General features: G+C 49.5%; 1 protein-coding gene across 2 annotated transcripts in view; it reads right to left on the minus strand.

Annotated features, from left to right (window-relative positions):
- Nucleotides 1-7,051: 7,051 nt before the first annotated feature.
- Nucleotides 7,052-18,990, minus strand: part of ANO9 (anoctamin 9) — a 54,720-nt gene continuing 42,781 nt past the window's right edge. Inside the window, exon 26 of one of the 2 annotated variants that reach the window (XM_043549022.1) lies at nt 7,052-7,184. In XM_043549022.1, the coding sequence (XP_043404957.1) occupies nt 7,184 (1 nt within the window). In that variant the 3' untranslated portion in view covers nt 7,052-7,183. The remainder of the gene's footprint in view (nt 7,185-18,990) is intronic. The other variant, XM_043549021.1, reaches the window with a different exon arrangement.

An 18,990-nucleotide genomic window follows, 5' to 3' on the forward strand; every position in this document is an offset into this window, starting at 1 on the left:
CTTCAGCTGCCCAAGATTCTGGGGACTGATCAATCCTAGAAATCAGATGAGGGTGAGGAACAAATCCCACTGCCCTGGAGGCAAACATGGAGTCATCCCCTGAGATGTCTTCTCCAGGGCTCTGGCCAAGCCACTTTTAATAACTCAAACAATGAGGCTTTCACCACTCCCCCTCCTAGCAGGCTGCACCAGGCTCAAATGGATCTCAGTGGAAGGACATCCTGGCTGCCCTTCAGCTGAAACTTTCCTTTGTTCAGTTCCAGCTCATCACTATTACTTCTACACCCCTCCCTCCCAGACCACCCAAAACCGTTTCACTTCCCCCTGGGCCTTTGTACCCTTCAGATCCTAACAGACTGCCCCCTATCCAGCCAGCATGAGTTCTCACTGTAATCCAATCAAATCTCCCTAGTTCGCCATCTTCTTGCATAAATCGTTTTTTTCAGCCCTTTAAGTATTTTAATCACTACTACCCCCCACTTAATGAAACTGAGGGGAATCCCTGTGTGTGCTCGGATTACAACAGATGGGAGAACTATCAGCTCACTGCATTTGTGGGTAACAGCTGCACATTCAGGTTCTCTCTCTCTCTCCCTCTCTCTCTCATCACTGTCCAAAATGTGTGAGATGAGAGGGCTGTGCAGCTAATCATCGGCTATGGCCCTCCACATCCCATCAGTAGTGCAGGAGAGGAGATGAGGCGGAAGCCTTCCCTTTCAGCTGATCTAAGCAAGCTCTAACTCTTCCTCATAGCTTGGGACAAGCCCCCTGCTGCCCTGAAATTTCACCAGCCAGTCCTATGTTGCTGACTCCTACGTACAGTATCATCACTGCTTGCAGGAGAGAAGAGTGTGTGGTATTAAACCCAGATGCTGCAAACCCTCCTCCCCTGCAGGTGATGCTATACACACCCAAACAGTTCATCACAGGTCTTTCCTCCTGCATCTCTTCTGCAACCGCCAGCTCAAAGGATTGGCCACCAGGTGCGAAGACAAGAAGAGGGCAGGGGTGCTGGGAGCCACTGAACCACACTGTAAACCCTGTATAGCAGGGGTCCTCAAACTGGAGGCTGGGACGCCTCAGGGGGTGGTGAGGTTACTACATGGGGGGTCGCGAGCTGTCAGCCTCCACCCCAAACCCCGCTTTGCCTCCTGCATTGATAATGGTGTTAAATATATTTAAAAGTGTTTTTAATTTATAAGGGGGGGTCGCACTCAGAGGCTTGCCATGTGAAAGGGGTCACCAGTACAAAAGTTTGAGAACACTGCTGTATATGATGGAAACCACTTCAAGCCAGCACAGAGGGAGAACTGCTAGGGATGCACACCCCTCCTTTAGCACACGAAATCTTACCCTCCTTTCCTTTTCAATAAGTTAGCAGGTGGATGACGATAACCAACTGGAATGGTCATGGTTTAAAATGTGGTTACAGCACAAAGCACTGTCACTTCACCAGCTAATGGTGCCCAGCAGAGAATCATAATTATCCATATTATTGTCCCACCCTCATAATCTCGGATCACTAATCTTGACACAAAATGCTTCACTAGTAAACCATACGCAGGCTGTGTCTACACTTAAAATGCTATAGCTGCTGGAGCGCTTCAGTGAAGACACTCAGTAAAGTGATGGGAGAGTCTCCCGTAGTTAATCCACCTCCCCAAGAGGCTGTAGTTAGGTCAGTGGAAGAATTAGCACTGCCCTCATCAGGGGTTAGGTCGGGTTAACTACGTTGCTCAAGTGGGTGGATTTTCCACACCCCTGGACAACATAGCTGGGTTGACTTAACATTTTAGTGTCGAGCTGACCAGAGTTCCTTCTGATGGCTAGATCAGCCTTAAAGTAAAGTGGTTGACAGCTGCCCTGTTGGCGCTTCCAGCGTCACAAAGGACAGCACTTTCCAGCCAGACAACTGCCTCCAGCACGGCGCTTTGACTTGCCATTTGTAATTGAAGTCGTTAATTAAACAGTGTGCAGTTTATTTATAGTAACAAATGCTGCATACCTGGTGACCTTTCATACGGTTGAGCAAAGTAAAGTGGGTGCAGCTTTCCTTTCAAGCAAAGAGACTGGGTGGGTGTGTGTGCGCATCCGCATGCTAACTTACAGCCAGGCTGTAGAGGAAAGAGGTGTGAGAGTGGACATGCAAAGGAGCAAACAGCAAAGAGGGATGTGTTCCAAAAACCACTGGAACAGATCTTTAGATGGTGAAAATCAACCCAGCTCCATTAAGTCAGTGAGCTGATCCTCATGTGTGAATGAAGGGGGAAGTCACACTACACTAAAGAAAAGGAGTACTTGTGGCACCTTAGAGACTAACAAATTTATTTGAGTATAAGCCTTTGTGAGCTACAGCTCACTTCATCGGATGCATTCAGTGGAAAATACAGTGGGGAGATTTATATACACAGAGAACATGAAACAATGGGTGTTACCATACACACTGTAAGGAGAGGTTTCAGAGTAACAGCCGTGTTAGTCTGTATTCGCAAAAAGAAAAGGAGTACTTGTGGCACCTTAGAGACTAACCAATTTATCTGAGCATGAGCTTTCGTGAGCTACAGCTCACTTCATCGGATGCATACTGTGGAAACTGCAGAAGATATTATATACACAGAGACCATGAAACAATACCTCCTCCCACCCCACTCTCCTGCTGGTAATAGCTTATCTAAAGTGATCATCAAGTTGGGCCATTTCCAGCACAAATCCAGGTTTTCTCACCCTCCGCCCCCCCCTCCCCCCCACAAACTCACTCTCCTGCTGGTAATAGCCCATCCAAAGTGACCATTCTCTTTACAATGTGTATGATAATCAAGGTGGGCCATTTCCAGCACAAATCCAGGTTTTCTCACCCCCCCACCCCCCTCCAAAAACCACACACACAAACTCACTCTCCTGCTGGTAATAGCTTATCCAAAGTGACCACTCTCCTTACAATGTGCATGATAATCAAGGTGGGCCATTTCCAGCACAAATCCAGGTTTTCTCACCCCCCCACCCCCATACACACACAAACTCACTCTCCTGCTGGTAATAGCCCATCCAAAGTGACCATTCTCTTTACAATGTGTATGATAATCAAGGTGGGCCATTTCCAGCACAAATCCAGGTTTTCTCACCCCCCCCACCCCCCTCCAAAAACCACACACACAAACTCACTCTCCTGCTGGTAATAGCTTATCCAAAGTGACCACTCTCCTTACAATGTGCATGATAATCAAGGTGGGCCATTTCCAGCACAAATCCAGGTTTTCTCACCCCCCCACCCCCATACACACACAAACTCACTCTCCTGCTGGTAATAGCTCATCCAAAGTGACCACTCTCCCTACAATGTGCATGATAATCAAGGTGGGCCATTTCCAGCACAAATCCAGGTTTTCTCGCCCCCCCCCCCCCCCCCCCCCCCCCACACACACAAACTCACTCTCCTGCTGGCAACAGCTCATCCAAACTGACCACTCTCCTTACAATGTGCATGATAATCAAGGTGGGCCATTTCCAGCATAAATCCAAGTTTAACCAGAACGTCTGAGGCGGGACGGGGTAGGAAAAAACAAGGGGAAATAGGCTACCTTGCATAATGACTTAGCCACTCCCAGTCTCTATTTAAGCCTAAATTAATAGTATCCAATTTGCAAATGAATTCCAATTCAGCAGTTTCTTGCTGGAGTCTGGATTTGAAGTTTTTTTGTTGTAAGATAGCGACCTTCATGTCTGTGATTGCGTGACCAGAGAGACTGAAGTGTTCTCTGACTGGTTTATGAATGTTATAATTCTTGACATCTGATTTGTGTCCATTTATTCTTTTACGTAGAGACTGTCCAGTTTGACCAATGTACATGGCAGAGGGGCATTGCTGGCACATGATGGCATATATCACATTGGTGGATGTACAGGTGAACGAGCCTCTGATAGTGTGGCTGATGTTATTAGGCCCTTTGATGGTGTCCCCTGAATAGATATGTGGGCACAGCTGGCAACAGGCTTTGTTGCAAGGATAGGAGAGTGGTCAGGTAAGGTGAGCTATTACCAGCAGGGGAAATCCCCCCCGCTCTCTTGCTGGTAATAGCTCACCTTACCTGACCACTCTCCTTACGGTGTGTATGGTAACACCCATTGTTTCATGTTCTCTGTGTATATAAATCTCCCCACTGTATTTTCCACTGAATGCATCCGATGAAGTGAGCTGTAGCTCACGAAAGCTTATGCTCAAATAAATTGGCTAGTCTCTAAGGTGCCACAAATACTCCTTTTCTTTTTGCAGTTACAGACTAACACGGCTGCTACTCTGAAACCTGTCACTACACTAAAGGTGGGCAAGAGAGGCATTGACACTTCTTATTGGATCAACAAATTAGTCAACATATACACAGTTTCAGGCCCAAATGGTCTGCAAAGTGTGAACAGTTTCTGTGAAACCAGTCTAGGCAAGGTGGGATAGTTGATCTGCACTGATATACCTGAAGAACCTTCTTAATGCAAAAGCTTGTAGATTACAGAGTAATATTGGACCAACAAATAAACGGTGTTAACATTATCAATGATTTTCCCAGGGCCAATACCACCATAAACACATCCTGCATAGCAGGGAGGGGCAGAGAGATAACCCTTATCTTAGTTTCTCTCGAATGGGCCCCACTCCTTGACACTCTTGATGCAAACTGCTTCTGAAGTTACAGCTTGGGACTGTGATGGCTCCTAGATAGTGTAGGTTTCCCAGTACTGAACTGTATCTGGGCTCACAAACTTCTCAACAAAGCTGCTTGAAGTTGAACCTTTCCCTGAAGAAACATTTTCCCTTTCTTATGAGATGGGAAGTGAAAGGATCTGTTGTTTATGGAGGTCAAGGTCTGGGGGCCTCAGGCTTTCATCTGGCTGAAACAGCAGCTACAGCTCCCTCTGCAGGGCTCTCCAAAGGGGACCAGATTATGGGTCAAGATACACCCAAAACACACTTATAATAGGTGCAGCTTTATCAACCAAAAAGTAAATTCCGAAAATAAGTTAATCACACTCCTCTTCCACCTGTTCACAGCAGACAGGACAGAGCCAGGTGTCCCTGTAACAAATCTCTTCACAAATCCATTGTGATTGGGTGAGGGGCCTTTGGGATAGCAAGACAGCAGGAAGGAAAGTGCTGAAACAGGAACTTAATTGGCTGTAACTAGGAGGGGGCATGGAAGGGGCATGTGTTGGGAGCGTGCACTGCTGATGAAGGGTAAATCCAAGGTTCGGAACCCTTTTTCTAAACAGCTGCGGATGTTCAGACTCAGTCCAGTCATGTCTGGTAGAGGAGTTGATGGCTAACACTGTTTTGTTCCAGTGGGCCAGAATGAGGAAGTCTATGAAAGTTGCAGCCTCTTCTGAGAGCTCAGACTCTTCCTAAAAGCCGGTCTTCGATCACTCACACTTGGTGGAGGAGGGTCCTTCTATCCCCCCAGGCCCCATCCCTCAGAGTCACTACCAGGGCCCTCTTGCTCCTATCCCACAATGAGCATGAAATATTGCTGGCACAAAGTCCAAGCTGAAGGATGTTTAAGAGGAGGAGACCAGTCCCTGCCTTGTGAATATCTCTCCTTATAACTCCTACCAACCACCACCCTGCCCTGTGCGGGAACCCAGAGCTGATAGGCTAAAGACCTGCTAGACTTGGGCAACGTACTCCAACCTTCAGCAGATGCTGCCCCCTCGTAAGCCAGTCAGAACCCTTCCCTCTGCCCCCTCCATCCCAATCAGAAATGCTCGCAGCTCAGTTTTGCTGGAGACGAATAATGTCAAGCTAGTAGCAGCCTTGGCTTTCTAGAGGTGCCACTCTTGTCATACAAGAAATGGGACAGATACAACATGTGATCCTGAGCTAACAAAGGCACAAAGTGCCCCCCACAATGTTCAATGGGGAACAAGCAGGGCACTAGGCAAGAGTTTAGGACAGTCAGATCAGCTCATGTAGTAGGAACCTACAAAGAGGCAAAGTCCAAGGTGCAGATGGCGACAGCTGGATTTTTCTGGAGCGAGAACACACATGTTGGTGTTATATATTTTTATAACATAGCAATCTGCTGCTAGGCAGGCAGCAAGGCCCCTACCTCCTCAATCTGGGGAGAGAAGGTAGCCCCAAGAGAATCACTTTGCTGCTGCTGACTCTGGCCAAAAGCTGCATAAGCCAGACAAGGGGGTATCTCAGTGAGTTCCCCAGAATTATAGCTCAGCCTCTGCTTTCCTCTCCATAGTTTCAAGGGCCAGAGTTCTTGGGAAGTCAGTGGTGGAACAGCAATTTTATTGAGCTATGCTATAGTTTTATACTCTGTTGAGATGAGTTAAATCCAGTATTGCACGTTACAATTAAGGTGGCACTGCTGAAGTTTGGAAAGATAGTGCCATTTACTACAATGAGAAAAGGAGTACTTGTGGCACCTTAGAGACTACAGACTAACACGGCTGCTACACTGAAACCTGTCATTTATTACAATGGTGAGCTGCCACTTCCGAGAGGCAGGAAGCAGGGAGAAAGGCAGTTGACAGGGACAGCGCAAGGAGGAGGGGTTCAGGAAGTCACACAGGAGGGGAGCCAGGGTGTCAAGAAGCAGGGAATTGATGGGAAGCCTGTAAGTCAGGGGAATAACAGAGGCCTGCAGTATCATCCAGTGGGGATCACAGACTGAGAGCCCACAAGATCAAGCAGTGGGAAACACAGAGAAAAACGATAGAAAGGATCAAACGGCAGGGAGTGGGTAAGGACCCCAAGGTCAAACAATCGAGATTGGTGCTAGAACAGAGCTCACGGGTATAACAGCAGTAACAGAAGAACCTGTGGGTTTTCACAGCAGGGATGGAAGAGAAACCACAGGGCCAAGCAGGTTAAAGGAGAGCAGCAGGGACCAGTGGGGCTGGGGAACCCAGGGGAAGGGGGAGAGTCTGTGGATCCAGCAGTCCCTGTTTCCTTTTCTAAGGGAGCAGAGTCTGCCTTTATTACCAAGCACCATACACAGCGACCCCCAGCCCCAAGCTCCCACTTTGCTCCACGTCACCTCTATTTGATCCTCACCTGGTGGGGCTGTGGTCCTTTCCTGCTCACTCCCTGCGGCAGCCTTGGGAAGGCAGAGGGCTGACAACACAGCTGTTACAGACAGAACAGAGGCCAGTCTCCCCTCCACCTTGGCTCCCTCTCATGCAGTACTCTGCAAAGAAGATAAGCACAGGGGGAAGGATTACCTTTCGGAGCAACCCTCTCCCAGCTTAAGGCAGAGGTCTCCAGACCGAACCAGGGGCACTGCACATGCTGCACACTCCCTGATCCCAGCCACCTTGCTCATGTGACCATCCAATAGGCTGGCCCTGCCAGTTAAGTAATTTTTTCATTGTTCAACCCATGCCCTGCATTTTGTGCTTGAAGGGCTCGTTCCACTCTCCCCCCCAATCACAAGCCTCCAGGCTTGCACTAGGGACAGCCAGTTCCCTCCCACCTGCCACTATTGCTCCTCCTACCTTTCCACCTGAACGGTATGGGGAAAAGGAAACCTACACACACTGAATAAAACAAAACCCACCCAACCTGTTGGCAGAAAAATAGATGACTAGGAATTTTCTGCGTGCAAACCGAGGAGGCAGGTTGCACAAGAACTTTCTCCAACAGTTCTGGCACTGCGGGAATACAGCTGCTTTGTGGAGCTCAGCCAGTTATCCCAGACTCGCATGATACTCCAGCACTCGCTAACGTCAAGCTGCCACCACTGGGGAAGAAGAAAAAATACCCCAAGGAGCCCTGCTGCTTTCCAATGCAGAAGCAGTAAATGGAGATAGTGAGACAAGACTAAACCTGTATACAGCACGTGATGTGATCGGTAACATTATCTCCTAAGCCCAGTGCTGCAGGTAGAGAGCTGGCCATTCACATAAGCTTTCTTTTTCCTTTTCATATTCCACACACTAAACTATATATTCAGTGAGTCACTGCATCATTTGCACATACACACCGTGCCAAAACTTGCGATTAGTCTGATTCTGAGAGTGGCGCTGAGTATCTACAGCTCCACTGAAGTCATCGGGACTTACTGATGCTTTTAGCTCTGGGTCCCAACTGTTTATAGCTTGGCTTGTAGGGCACAACAGCACAGGTTCAAATGCAGTATACCCCCACCACATCATGTATCATTAAGGCCAATTACAGAAATATTCTGGGAAAGGACTGAACTGGAACAATGTAAGATCTTTATTAGTAGATATCTTTACAGAGTGCCTGATCCAACGTAGCTTTTATTACACGAATATCTTAAATTTATATCTTTTTCCCTCAATGATTTAAAAGCATTTTACAATTTTTAAACTGACAGTTTGTATATCTATATTCAGCAGTGAAATGCAGCCACCTCTGAGGTGAACCACAATAGCTGATAAACAGCACACAGTAGACCATAGTTATTAAAAGTGTTATTAACAGTCCCTAGGGCATGTGCTATGCTGTAAGGATGGCAACTCTTGATGCTGGAAGCATGCAACCTTTCAGTCAGGGATGAGCTTAAATGATACTAGTGGCAGCATTTGCCTAAACTCTTCTCATAATCTCAGTTCTGTCCATTTGTCACATCAAAGTTAAACTTCACTCACAGCTGATTGAGAGATCTTCATTAAAGGCCCAAATCTGCTCCCATTGAAGCCAATGGTAAAATTCACAATGACCTTAACTGGTGCAGGATTGTGCATTAAATGATCATCTGTCTTTCTTGCAAGATTTGACAAACAGTGAAATAGTTAACAATGCTGGCATATTACATAGCATCTTTACACTTCAGAATCAACTAAGATCACACTTCTCTGAGTTATCGCTTCAGATTCTCTGCAGACTCAGGCAGACACTACTGTGCCAGTTACAAGTAGATCATATTTTAAAGGTTATCTTTGCAACCCTAAAAGCTGATAGAAATTAACGATACAAGGTGGGTGAGATAATATCTTTTATTGGACCAATTTCTGTTGGTGAAAGAGACAAGCTTCTGAGTTTACACTGAGCAATTCTTCAAGTCTGTGTGAGCCTGAAAGCTTGTCTCTCTTTCACCAACAGAAGCTGGTCCAATAAAAGATATTACCTCAGCCACCTTGTCTCTCTAATATCCTGGGACCAACACGGCTACAACAACACTGCAAACGGAGATTAAGGATGGAATTTTCAAAAATGCCCATCATTGGTCTAAATGCAGTCTTTGGTAAAACTTCAGTGGGAACAGTTGGGCCAATACTGAAAAAAAATCTCGAAAATCCCGCCCTTTTAATTTAAAAAAACCCAAAACCTATTGGTTGGATTTTGAAGCACAAGACAGAAGCCACCAGTGAAATATGTTATCTTTCCCACCTGCAGCAAACCGGTTCAGCTGACCCCTGCTTTCAATGTATCTGATAACAAATAGTAGCCTACATAGTGTCTTTGCATTCCAATGGCCTACCAGGCTTTAGTCACAGATGTGTGTGTCTTGTATGTATGGTATTTTAGCTTCTATAACAGAAGCTTCTGCTTCATTGCACTGTGCTCCTTGGCTTGCAAAATGTGTTACTCTCTCTCCCACATCTGTATTTGCTATTCTCAGTTATTCAACACTGTGAATTTAATAATGAGAAAATAATCTATTCCCTGGACTCCAACTCCCTACCCATGCAGAGACAAAGCACTTATGGCTAAGCAATAAAACTGGTTATTAAGGGGATATTTTTTCCATCCCACTTGACTACAAAGTGTGTCACAGATATTACAGCTCTATTGGGAAGCAAGAAATACAGATTGGGGTTAGCTAAATCCATGAATCTTTTAATATGCAGGGTTATGGAATGACACTAATGGTGCAAAATCATTTTTCTTTTTAAAAAAAAAGTTGGATGACTTTGGCATTCAGAAAATGTCACTACAGCCAGATAAGCACTGTCCTCTAGAAGCATGTCTTGGCCTCCCACTGGCAGGAATGCAAACAGAGACCAGCCACTAGTGGTGTTAACCTGGTGTCACCTAGAGCTGATCTGAAGTTAACGGGATCTGTGGCATCTCTGGAAACTGGGCCCTAGGTGTTAAGTTGGGTACTTTAAAACAGAGGCACATTGAATGAGCACAAATCTGGGTGTAAGCAAGGAGTGAAGAAGGAGGTAGGTCCTGTCATAGTGGGGAGAGGCGGTCTGTCAGTTTGACCCTTTGTTATGCTCTGGAAGGCAACATGACAGGGAAGTAAGGGAAGTGGAGAGCAGCTGGTAGGGGATGAATTCCACTCCTGGTCAAAAGATTTTGTCCTTGTGAATTTAGTGTTGGTGAATGCTGCCAGACTGACAGCTCAGGAGACTGATGTCTTGTTTGGCCAGGGCAGCAGCAGTGCAAGCTTCCTGCACACTGGGCCTCAACCCTCATATGTAGGGTCCACTTCTAGAGTGGGAGGGAAGTTGAGTGTCCATGGCTCAGTAGTCACTGCACTCTGCTGAGGGGGCCAATTAAGGCCAATCATGCTGGTGGCTTTAATACTGTGTACCCTTCCCCACTGCCTGGGGTCTAACCTGAGTGAAATTTCTTCTGTCCTATCTCTTATTCTGGAACACTGATATGTATGTAGACAGCCCGTGATCTCCACAAGCAGCCCTGGGCATGCGCATGCGGCTATATCCTGCATCACTGTACAAAACGTGATGGGATTTGTTAAACAATAAGCGGGTGAGTTACACACCTGTCAAAAATAATCCAATAGAAAAGGATTAAAGATGACAGTGCAGCTCTCATGCCTTTACCAGCCTTTTCAAAGGCAACTTTGTGATTGGCTTTTTGCAGAGCTCTGAGCCTCAGGGTCAGACATGTCACACCTACTGTTCTTTTCTGTTTGCAGCCTACATTGTGTCTTCTCTCAGAAGTATGGGATGGCACAGCATGGCTTCAGCTGATTGCTTCAGCAATGCTACATGCCAGCTTTTCTCTCCAACCACAAAACTGGATGTCCTTTCCCTAAGTCTCTGATCCTTGGGGAAGGGAACTTCTGAAGAAACTGTAAGTGGTTAAAATAAATTTTAAAATGAGGGGCCAGATTCTCTGGTGTAACTCTGTTGACTTCAATGGAGTTATACCAACAGAACAGGTAGCCCTAGATCTAAATTTGTACACAGTGTCTTTCATCCCGATGCACTTTACAAACTGTTGGGCCCAATCCTGCAAAGAGCTGAATACTCATCTCTCAGTGAAGACAATGGGAACTGAGTGGAGGTGCTCAGCATCTTGCAGGATCATGCCCTACTTACATGTCTTCCATTCACTATTGAAATGCAGCCATCACTGGGGTTAAAAACAGCAGGTTTTTAACAGCACACAGCAACCCTACCCAATAGTTAAGGTCAGGAAGTAAGGAAGATACCGTGTCCAAGTGAAACTAAGGGGATTCATGAAGGCAGATTGTAACTATTCCAATTTGAACTTTGTCAATACACCAGGGTAACACCCCTACTCTTGCAAAAAAGTGCCCTTGGATATTTGTTAATGACCAACGATGAGGCATTTAGCTTTACATCTCATTCAAAGTCAGGACTCTCCCTCTAACCCCACACGCCATTGGCAGTGGGAGGGAGCAGTGTGTATTGCCTCATTCCCATATGAAAGCATGATCAAAGCCTTGGCTGGGATGATTTGATTGGGGATTGGTCCTGCTTTGAGCAGGGGGTTGGACTAGATGACCTCCTGAGGTCCCTTCCAACCCTGATACTCTATGATTCTATGATCAATTAATGTATTTACTGTCAGTGTCCACTTAGTAATGCAGGTAAAGGAATGTGGTGGATTGTAGATTATTAAAACTGGAATAATGTTAAAAATCTTCCCACTATTCCTGTGACTTATTTATTTCTATGTTTGTTCTCTGCACTTCTATTACCTAGGACAATGACACTCGAGGTCGACTTTGCTTTTGTTCATATTATTTAGTTGGATAGCACCAAGAGTGTGCTAAGTACTTTGCAGAGAGCTCTGAAGACAATGGGCCCAATTTTCAGTTACTTTGTTTCTGTCGTTGGGGCAGGAACAGGGAGCAAAGGTTTTAAATCACACTTGTGCTCCTCATACTCTAGAGCAGGGGTCGGCAACCTATGGCATGTGTGCCAAAGATGGCACGTGAGCCAATTTTTAATGGCACGCTGCTGTCTGCCGGGGATGTGCCATTAAAAATCCTGTCCGGCCCGGCCCACTGCTCTCTCCTTGCAGGGCAGGCAAGCTTCCCCCTCCCCCCACCTCTTCCCCCAGCGTGCTGGGTTCCTGCCCCTCCTTCTCTCCCTCCCTGCAGCAGATCAGCTGGCGGCTCTTGCTACAGAGGGGAAAAGCGGAGCCGCAGCATGCTCGTGCTCTCTGCTCCGGGGACCTTGGAGAAGGGAGGTGGAATCAGGGCATATCCCCTCCAGCCCCCTGCTGTGAGACGCTCAGGGCAGGGGGCTGGGAGCACTCCCACGACCCCAGCCCACACCGTCAGCCCTCTGCCCTGACTCCTGCACCCCCCCCCACACCCCCCAGCCCTCCGCCCTCACCCCTGTACCCCACACACACCTTAGCCCCGTGCCCTGACCCCTGCACCCCGCCCCCACAACCCCAGCCCTGAGTCCGGAACCCCCCCACATACCCAGCCCCCCGCCCTGACTCCTGCACCCTCCTCAAACACCCCCAGCCCCCTGACTCCTGCACCCCCCACACATACCCAGCTCCCCCACACCCCATGCACTGACTCTTACACCCACCACATCCCCACCACTCTGAGCACCAAACGGGAGCTCCTGCACGCACACACACACCTACATTCCCACCTGCACCCCTTGCACCAAATGGGAGCTGCCCAGGTAAGCGCTCCACACCCAAACCTCCTGCCCCAACCCTGAGCCCCCTCCCTCATTCTAGCTCCTGGTCAGACCCTGCACCCCAACCCCCAGCCTGCTCCTTCACCCCCAGCCCTGTGGTCAGTGCACTCCCACCCTCATCTCAGTGCAGAGAGAGGAAGAGAATGTCTAGAACCAGGGAGAAGGTAGGTACCTACTCTATGTGGGCAGGGCTGGGACCCCAGACCGGCAGCGGGGCCGGCAGCCAGGACCCTGGCTGGCAGGAGCCGGTGGATGGACCCCCAGACCGGCAGCGGGCTGAGACCTCAGAGCACTGCCGGTCTAGGGTCCTGGCCGCCGGCCCCACTCAGCCCACTGCCGGTCTGGGGTTCTGGCTGCCGGCCCCTTGCCAGCCGGGGTCCCGGCCGCAGGCCCTGCTCAGCCCGCTGCCGGCCTAGGTGAATGGAACCCCAGGCTGGCAGCGGGCTGGTGGTGTAAGATAAGCATTTTAATTTAATTTTAAATGAAGCTTCTTAAACATTTTGAAAACCTTGTTTACATACGACAATAGTTTAGTTATATAATATATAGACTTACAGAGAGAGACCTTCTAAAAAATGTTAAAATGTATTATTGGCACACGAAACCTTAAAGTGAATAAACGAAGACTTGGCACACCACTTCTAAAAGGTTGCCGACCCCTGCTCTAGAGCATCTGGGGATCTAAGTATGATGAAAACTAGAGAGCTCAGCTTCCCATATCCCCTATATCTGTTGCATGCTGCACTCAAGCCATGTCCTCTACCTGGCCAAACCCCTCCCTCCTTGACATGACCACTAAGCAGGAGGCTACAAGTGGCTAGCATAGAGTCCTTATGTCAGCTCTCATAGTTGTCAAGTGTTGTTCAGCTCCACTGCTTGGGGCAGGATGTATTGATCATAAGTTAGAGTCATATGCAAACTGTTTGTAAATATGCTAATTAGCTCATTACATTTCGTAAAATGTCACCTGTGGAACTGCATAAAACCTGGCAGCTACATATAGGGCTTGCCAATCGCCACAGTGTCCAAGCAGTGCATTTTTGTTGGCTTTGAATTAGCAAAAAATTGTAAAACAAGTTTTTACAAAAATCTGAGTTCACTGTGTCTCTTTAACCAGTATTTCTGTTTTTTAAAAACACAAATGAATCTCTAAAGAACGAAACACGGAGAAACTCAAGAGAGTAAATCTTAGGGAATTTCAGAGGCTAAAATATCTGGTGTGGCAGGAATGGGTGGTGAGTACACACTTAGCTTTTCAAAGGCTGGATTTTTAAAGAACTGCTCTTTGCTCCTCTAAAGCTCCCTGACAAACGTTGCTTTTAGCAACACACAGCATTTAAAAATGGTGGGTGGCATCCTCATGCCTGATTGTGCACTTCGTCTGTATGCATGGTGGATTCACTCGCAAAGCTCACCATGTTGGCTAGCCACCAGGCAAACCCATTTTCTAAGAAACTTGACGACACTAGCCTGCCCTCTTGCAATTTAGCTGCATTTCAATTCTGCAGTTTCCTCACTGACCAATCCTCCTCAAAGCATTTTCATTTCCGATCTTTCATTTTATAGAAACTTACACTGAAATTCAATTTAAAAGAAACCAGTTTCCACATAAAATGTCAGCATGAAGCATTTAATACCAAGTGTATAGTAATACACTGACACTCTAGTTTCAGTGGGTGATTTTTTCCAGAGAATTTTTTAGTACTCTGTCAGTAACTTTTCCCCTTTAACGAAGAAAAATAATGAAACTTTTTTAAATCTTTCAATTTTTTTTCAAAGCACAATATGAAAGGCGAACCTCAGTCCTTCCCATCTCGCTGTATAGCCTGTTCATTCTCCACTATAGAGCCACTTGCTCATCAGCTTTCTATTTAAAACACTAATGCCAGGATATGAGCTCTCAGCTTCCACGATTAGAAATTAAACTAAGTTGAAAGAGTGGATGTCACTTTAGTCCTAGCTATTTCCATGTTTGAGGGTATTCTGATCCAGGGTTTTGGCTCCACCCATTACAGAAACATATTGGATCCAGATGTAATGTCTGGATCCAAGTCCAAATTTTCCCAACACCTGGACCATTTGAAGGGTGAGTTTTGGATCAGGCTCATCTCTAATTACTATTTATACTTTTAATCACCAAACATTGCCAGGAACACCAGAGCTGCTCCAAACCATAGAACATAGATTGTGCCGCCATCACCTTCTAGCATGCTATGCTCCACCTTGATCAGCAGCTAGTGGAGCATAGCATGTTGGGACCAGCATCGCAGGGTTGCCAAGCTGTAGCTCACGAAAGCTTATGCTCAGATAAATTGGTTAGTCTCTAAGGTGCCACAAGGACTCCTTTTCTTTTTGCGGATACAGACTAACACGGCTGCTACTCTGAAAACTGGTCTCAGTATATCTGGATATATCCCAATATTAATAAGGCATCCCTGCAGAGTGATTCCTTCCCAGGTTGAGGTGCCTACAAAATGCCATCAAAGGGGTGATGATCCAGTGCAAAGCGAGGACTTCCTAGTACAAGGATCAAACAGGCAGGACAGCATGCTGTGGTAGGGAACACTGGGGGCTGGGGAAGGAACAGCAGCAGGGAACTCCATGGGTGGGTGTGGTGCTGGAAAATGGAAGGAGCAGTGGAGAACTCCTTGGGTGGGCACAATGTTGGTAGAGGAGTGGGCAGGGATGCCCATGGAGCGGGCAGGGTATGAATGGCAGAAGGCAGTGAATCTGGGGGATGGGATCAGGCAAGGAAACCAGTGGGGAGAAGCAAGCAGGGAATCCTAGCCATTATGGGGCCCAGCAGAGCCCTCAGGCTGGCTGTGGCGTGGCACTGGTGGTGAGGGACCTGGGGTGGCTGCAGGTGGCAGGGGTGGGGAAGGGGGGGCTGTGGGGAGTTGGGCTGGCTGTGGGGGGTGTTAGGGGCCTGCGGCAGGAGGCTGGGCTGGCTGCGGCTGGCCTTTAGGAGCTCGGCTGGCTACAGATGACACTGGGGTGTCTGCAGGTGGCACGGGGGGGCTGTGGGGAGGTGGTCTGGCTGTGGCAGGGTGTTGGGGGGCTGATCTGGCTGTAGAGAGCATTGGGGGGCTGGTCTGGCTGTGGGTGATATTGGGGTGGCTTGGGGGTGGGGGGGCTGGGATGGCTGTGGGTGGCCTTGGGGAGCTGGGGGGCTGCAGATGGCACGGGACGGGCTGTGGGGAGCTGGGTTGGCTGTGGTGGGGTGTTGGGGGCTGATCTGGCTGTGGGTGATATTGGGGGGTTGGGCTGAATGTGGGTGGCTTTGGGGAGCTGGGGGGCTGCAGATGACACTGAGATGGCTGCAGGTGGCACGGGGGGGCTGTGGGGAGCTGGGTTGGCTGTGGTGGGGTGTTGGGGGCTGATCTGGCTGGGGGTGATATTAGGGGGCTGAGCTGGCTATGGGTGATATTGGGGTGGCTTAGGGATGGGGGGGCTGGGCTGGCTGTGGGTGGCCTTGGAGAGCTGGGGGGCTGCAGATGACACTGAGGTGGCTGCAGGTGGCACAGGGGGGTCTGTGGGGAGCTGGGTTAGCTGTGGTGGGATGTTGGGGGCTGATCTGGCTGGGGTGATATTGGGGGGCTGGGCTGGCTGTGGGTGGCCTTGGGGAGCTGGGGGGCTGCAGATGACACTGGGGTGGCTGTAGGTGGCACGGGGAGGGGCTGTGGGGAGTTGGGTTGGCTGTGGTGGGGTGTTGGGGGCTGTGGGTGATACTGGGGGGCTGGGCGGGCTGTGGGTGGCCTTGGGGAGCTGGGGGGCTGCAGATGACGCTGGGGTGGCTGTAGGTGGCACGGGGAGGGGCTGTGGGGAGTTGGGTTGGCTGTGGTGGGGTGTTGGGGGCTGTGGGTGATACTGGGGGGCTGGGCGGGCTGTGGGTGGCCTTGGGGAGCTGGGGGGCTGCAGATGACGCTGGGGTGGCTGCAGGTGGCACGGGGAGGGGCTGTGGGGAGCTGGGTTGGCTGTGGTGGGGTGTTGGGGGCTGGGGGTGATATTGGGGGGCTGGGCTGGCTGTGGGTGGCCTTGGGGAGCTGGGGGGGCTGCAGATGACGCTGGGGTGGCTGCAGGTGGCACGGGGAGGGGCTGTGGGGAGCTGGGTTGGCTGTGGTGGGGTGTTGGGGGCTGATCTGGCTGGGGGTGATATTGGGGGCTGGGCTGGCTGGGAGTGGCCTTGGGGGGCTGCAGGTGGTACTGGAGTCTGTGGGCAGCTGGGGTGACTAAGGGCTTGTTGGGGAGCTGCGCTGGCGGGGGACAGGGCAGTATCCGGGATGACTCCTACCTATCTCCGTCCAGGGGCCCCCACCCCGGGGGCAGCCTGTGCGGTGGGTGGGGGTGGGGAGGCTTCTTGGCACCTGCACCCAGGCACCGCCCAGTTGCCATGGGAACCCGCGCCCAGGGAGGCGGAGGGGCGGTTCCTCGCCTCCCAGCAGCCACCGCCCCGCGCGGGGCACTCTGGGGTGCTAGTCCCGCGGAGCCCCGGGGCGGAGATTCCCAGGGGGAGAGGACTACAGCTCCCGGCATGCACCGGGCGGGGTTCAGCCGTGGCCCCGCCCAGACACCGCCCAGCCTATGGCGCAGGCCGCGCTCACCTGGCGGGGCGGGGCGGCAGGTGCCTGGCTGGGCTCAGCCTGCAGCGGGGGGGGGCGGGGCCCTGGCGGAGGGGATTAGGGAGCCTGCAGGTGGGAGGAGCCTCATCCACTCCCCCCCCCGGGGCTGCCTGTGACCGACGTCCCCCCCCTCCGCTCAGCCTTGGGACCCCCTGGCAGCAGGGCGGGTCAGGGGTCTCCGGCCTCGGTCCCAGAGGCCACGGGGATGGGCATGGTCTAAAAACCTAGCTACGTAGGACGGATGAGCCCCCGGGCTGCAGGAGCCAGGACTCGGGCCACTGAATTCAGGGGGTGCTGGAGCAGGACCCCCATTTTTTTGCTTAAAAAGATGCCCTTAAATAATGGTCGGCATCAGCCTTGCATTGTGTGGTGAGGAAAAACCATCAGCATTTAACTGTTTAGCGGTACCTGCCTGATTTAAATTGAGCCTCCCCGCTCCCAAGAGGCACTGATCTGCAGGGGGCGAAATGAACATGGGAACCCAGTTGGGCTGAATTAAGGCAGGAAAGGAAGGGCCAGATGACAGGAGACACAGTTCTGAACCAGCATCCTGGGTCTGTGTAACTTTCCTTTCAGTGCTCCATTCTCCTGAGCATGATAACTAAACCCATCCTGTGCGCAGAGACAATTCACTGCCAGAGTGAAAGCCTTGTCTTCCAGAATCAACCACTCTTATTGCGAAGTTGTCAGCACAGCAGAGAACATTAGAGGACACAAAGCAGCATGTGTTTCTGAGTTGATCCCTGCTGAATTGGATCAACTAAAATTCTAGCTGTGTTAGATGGGTTCTTTAATAGCTGCTGTATTCTCCCTGTCGCCTAATTAGGAGAGTGGAATTCAGCCAGGAGGAGGTATTTCTATCCATAAGCGTGGAAAGGCAAAGAATGCGGGCGATTAATGTTAGATCCACCCCCTTCCCTTCCCACTCCAAATGATGGACTCCTCTAAAGAGCTTGGTGCCAGCATCTCACCCTGCATCACAATGTTCCTTAAAGGTGGGAATGAGATACTAAAGTCCTTTCCAGCAGCTTAGACTAATGAAAAGAAAAAAGCTTTTAGGGACAAATTTTGCTCTCCTATGCAATTCCACTGAAAGCCCCAAGGTTGCATGATGATGATAGGGGTGATATTCACTCATGTAAATCAGTAACTCTGTTGACTTCAGTAAAGCTACATTGATTTACAGCAGCTGAGAATCTGGCCCTGAGTAGAGTATGAACCTCAGGATCAGATACAGCCCTTGATTTGTACATGCAACTCCCAGTAACGACAATAAAAGCACCACTGTGGACTCAGAGCAATGTATTTTGAAGCTCAGATAAGCCAGCTGTGCACTCGTGCAATTGTTATGTACTTAGGAGTTGTTTCTATTTATTACCCTGCCTTGCCATTCTCACTGCTTCATGGCTTTTAGATGGAGAAGCCAAACCAGAAGCTGTGATCACTGAGACAGTGCAGTAAATAACTTTTTATTTTTATTGTTGGGTATGACCTGCAGCTGTACCAGGTTGGGCTGCGG

This window comes from Chelonia mydas, chromosome 6, assembly GCF_015237465.2.
Source record: "Chelonia mydas isolate rCheMyd1 chromosome 6, rCheMyd1.pri.v2, whole genome shotgun sequence".
NCBI lineage: Eukaryota > Metazoa > Chordata > Testudines > Cheloniidae > Chelonia > Chelonia mydas.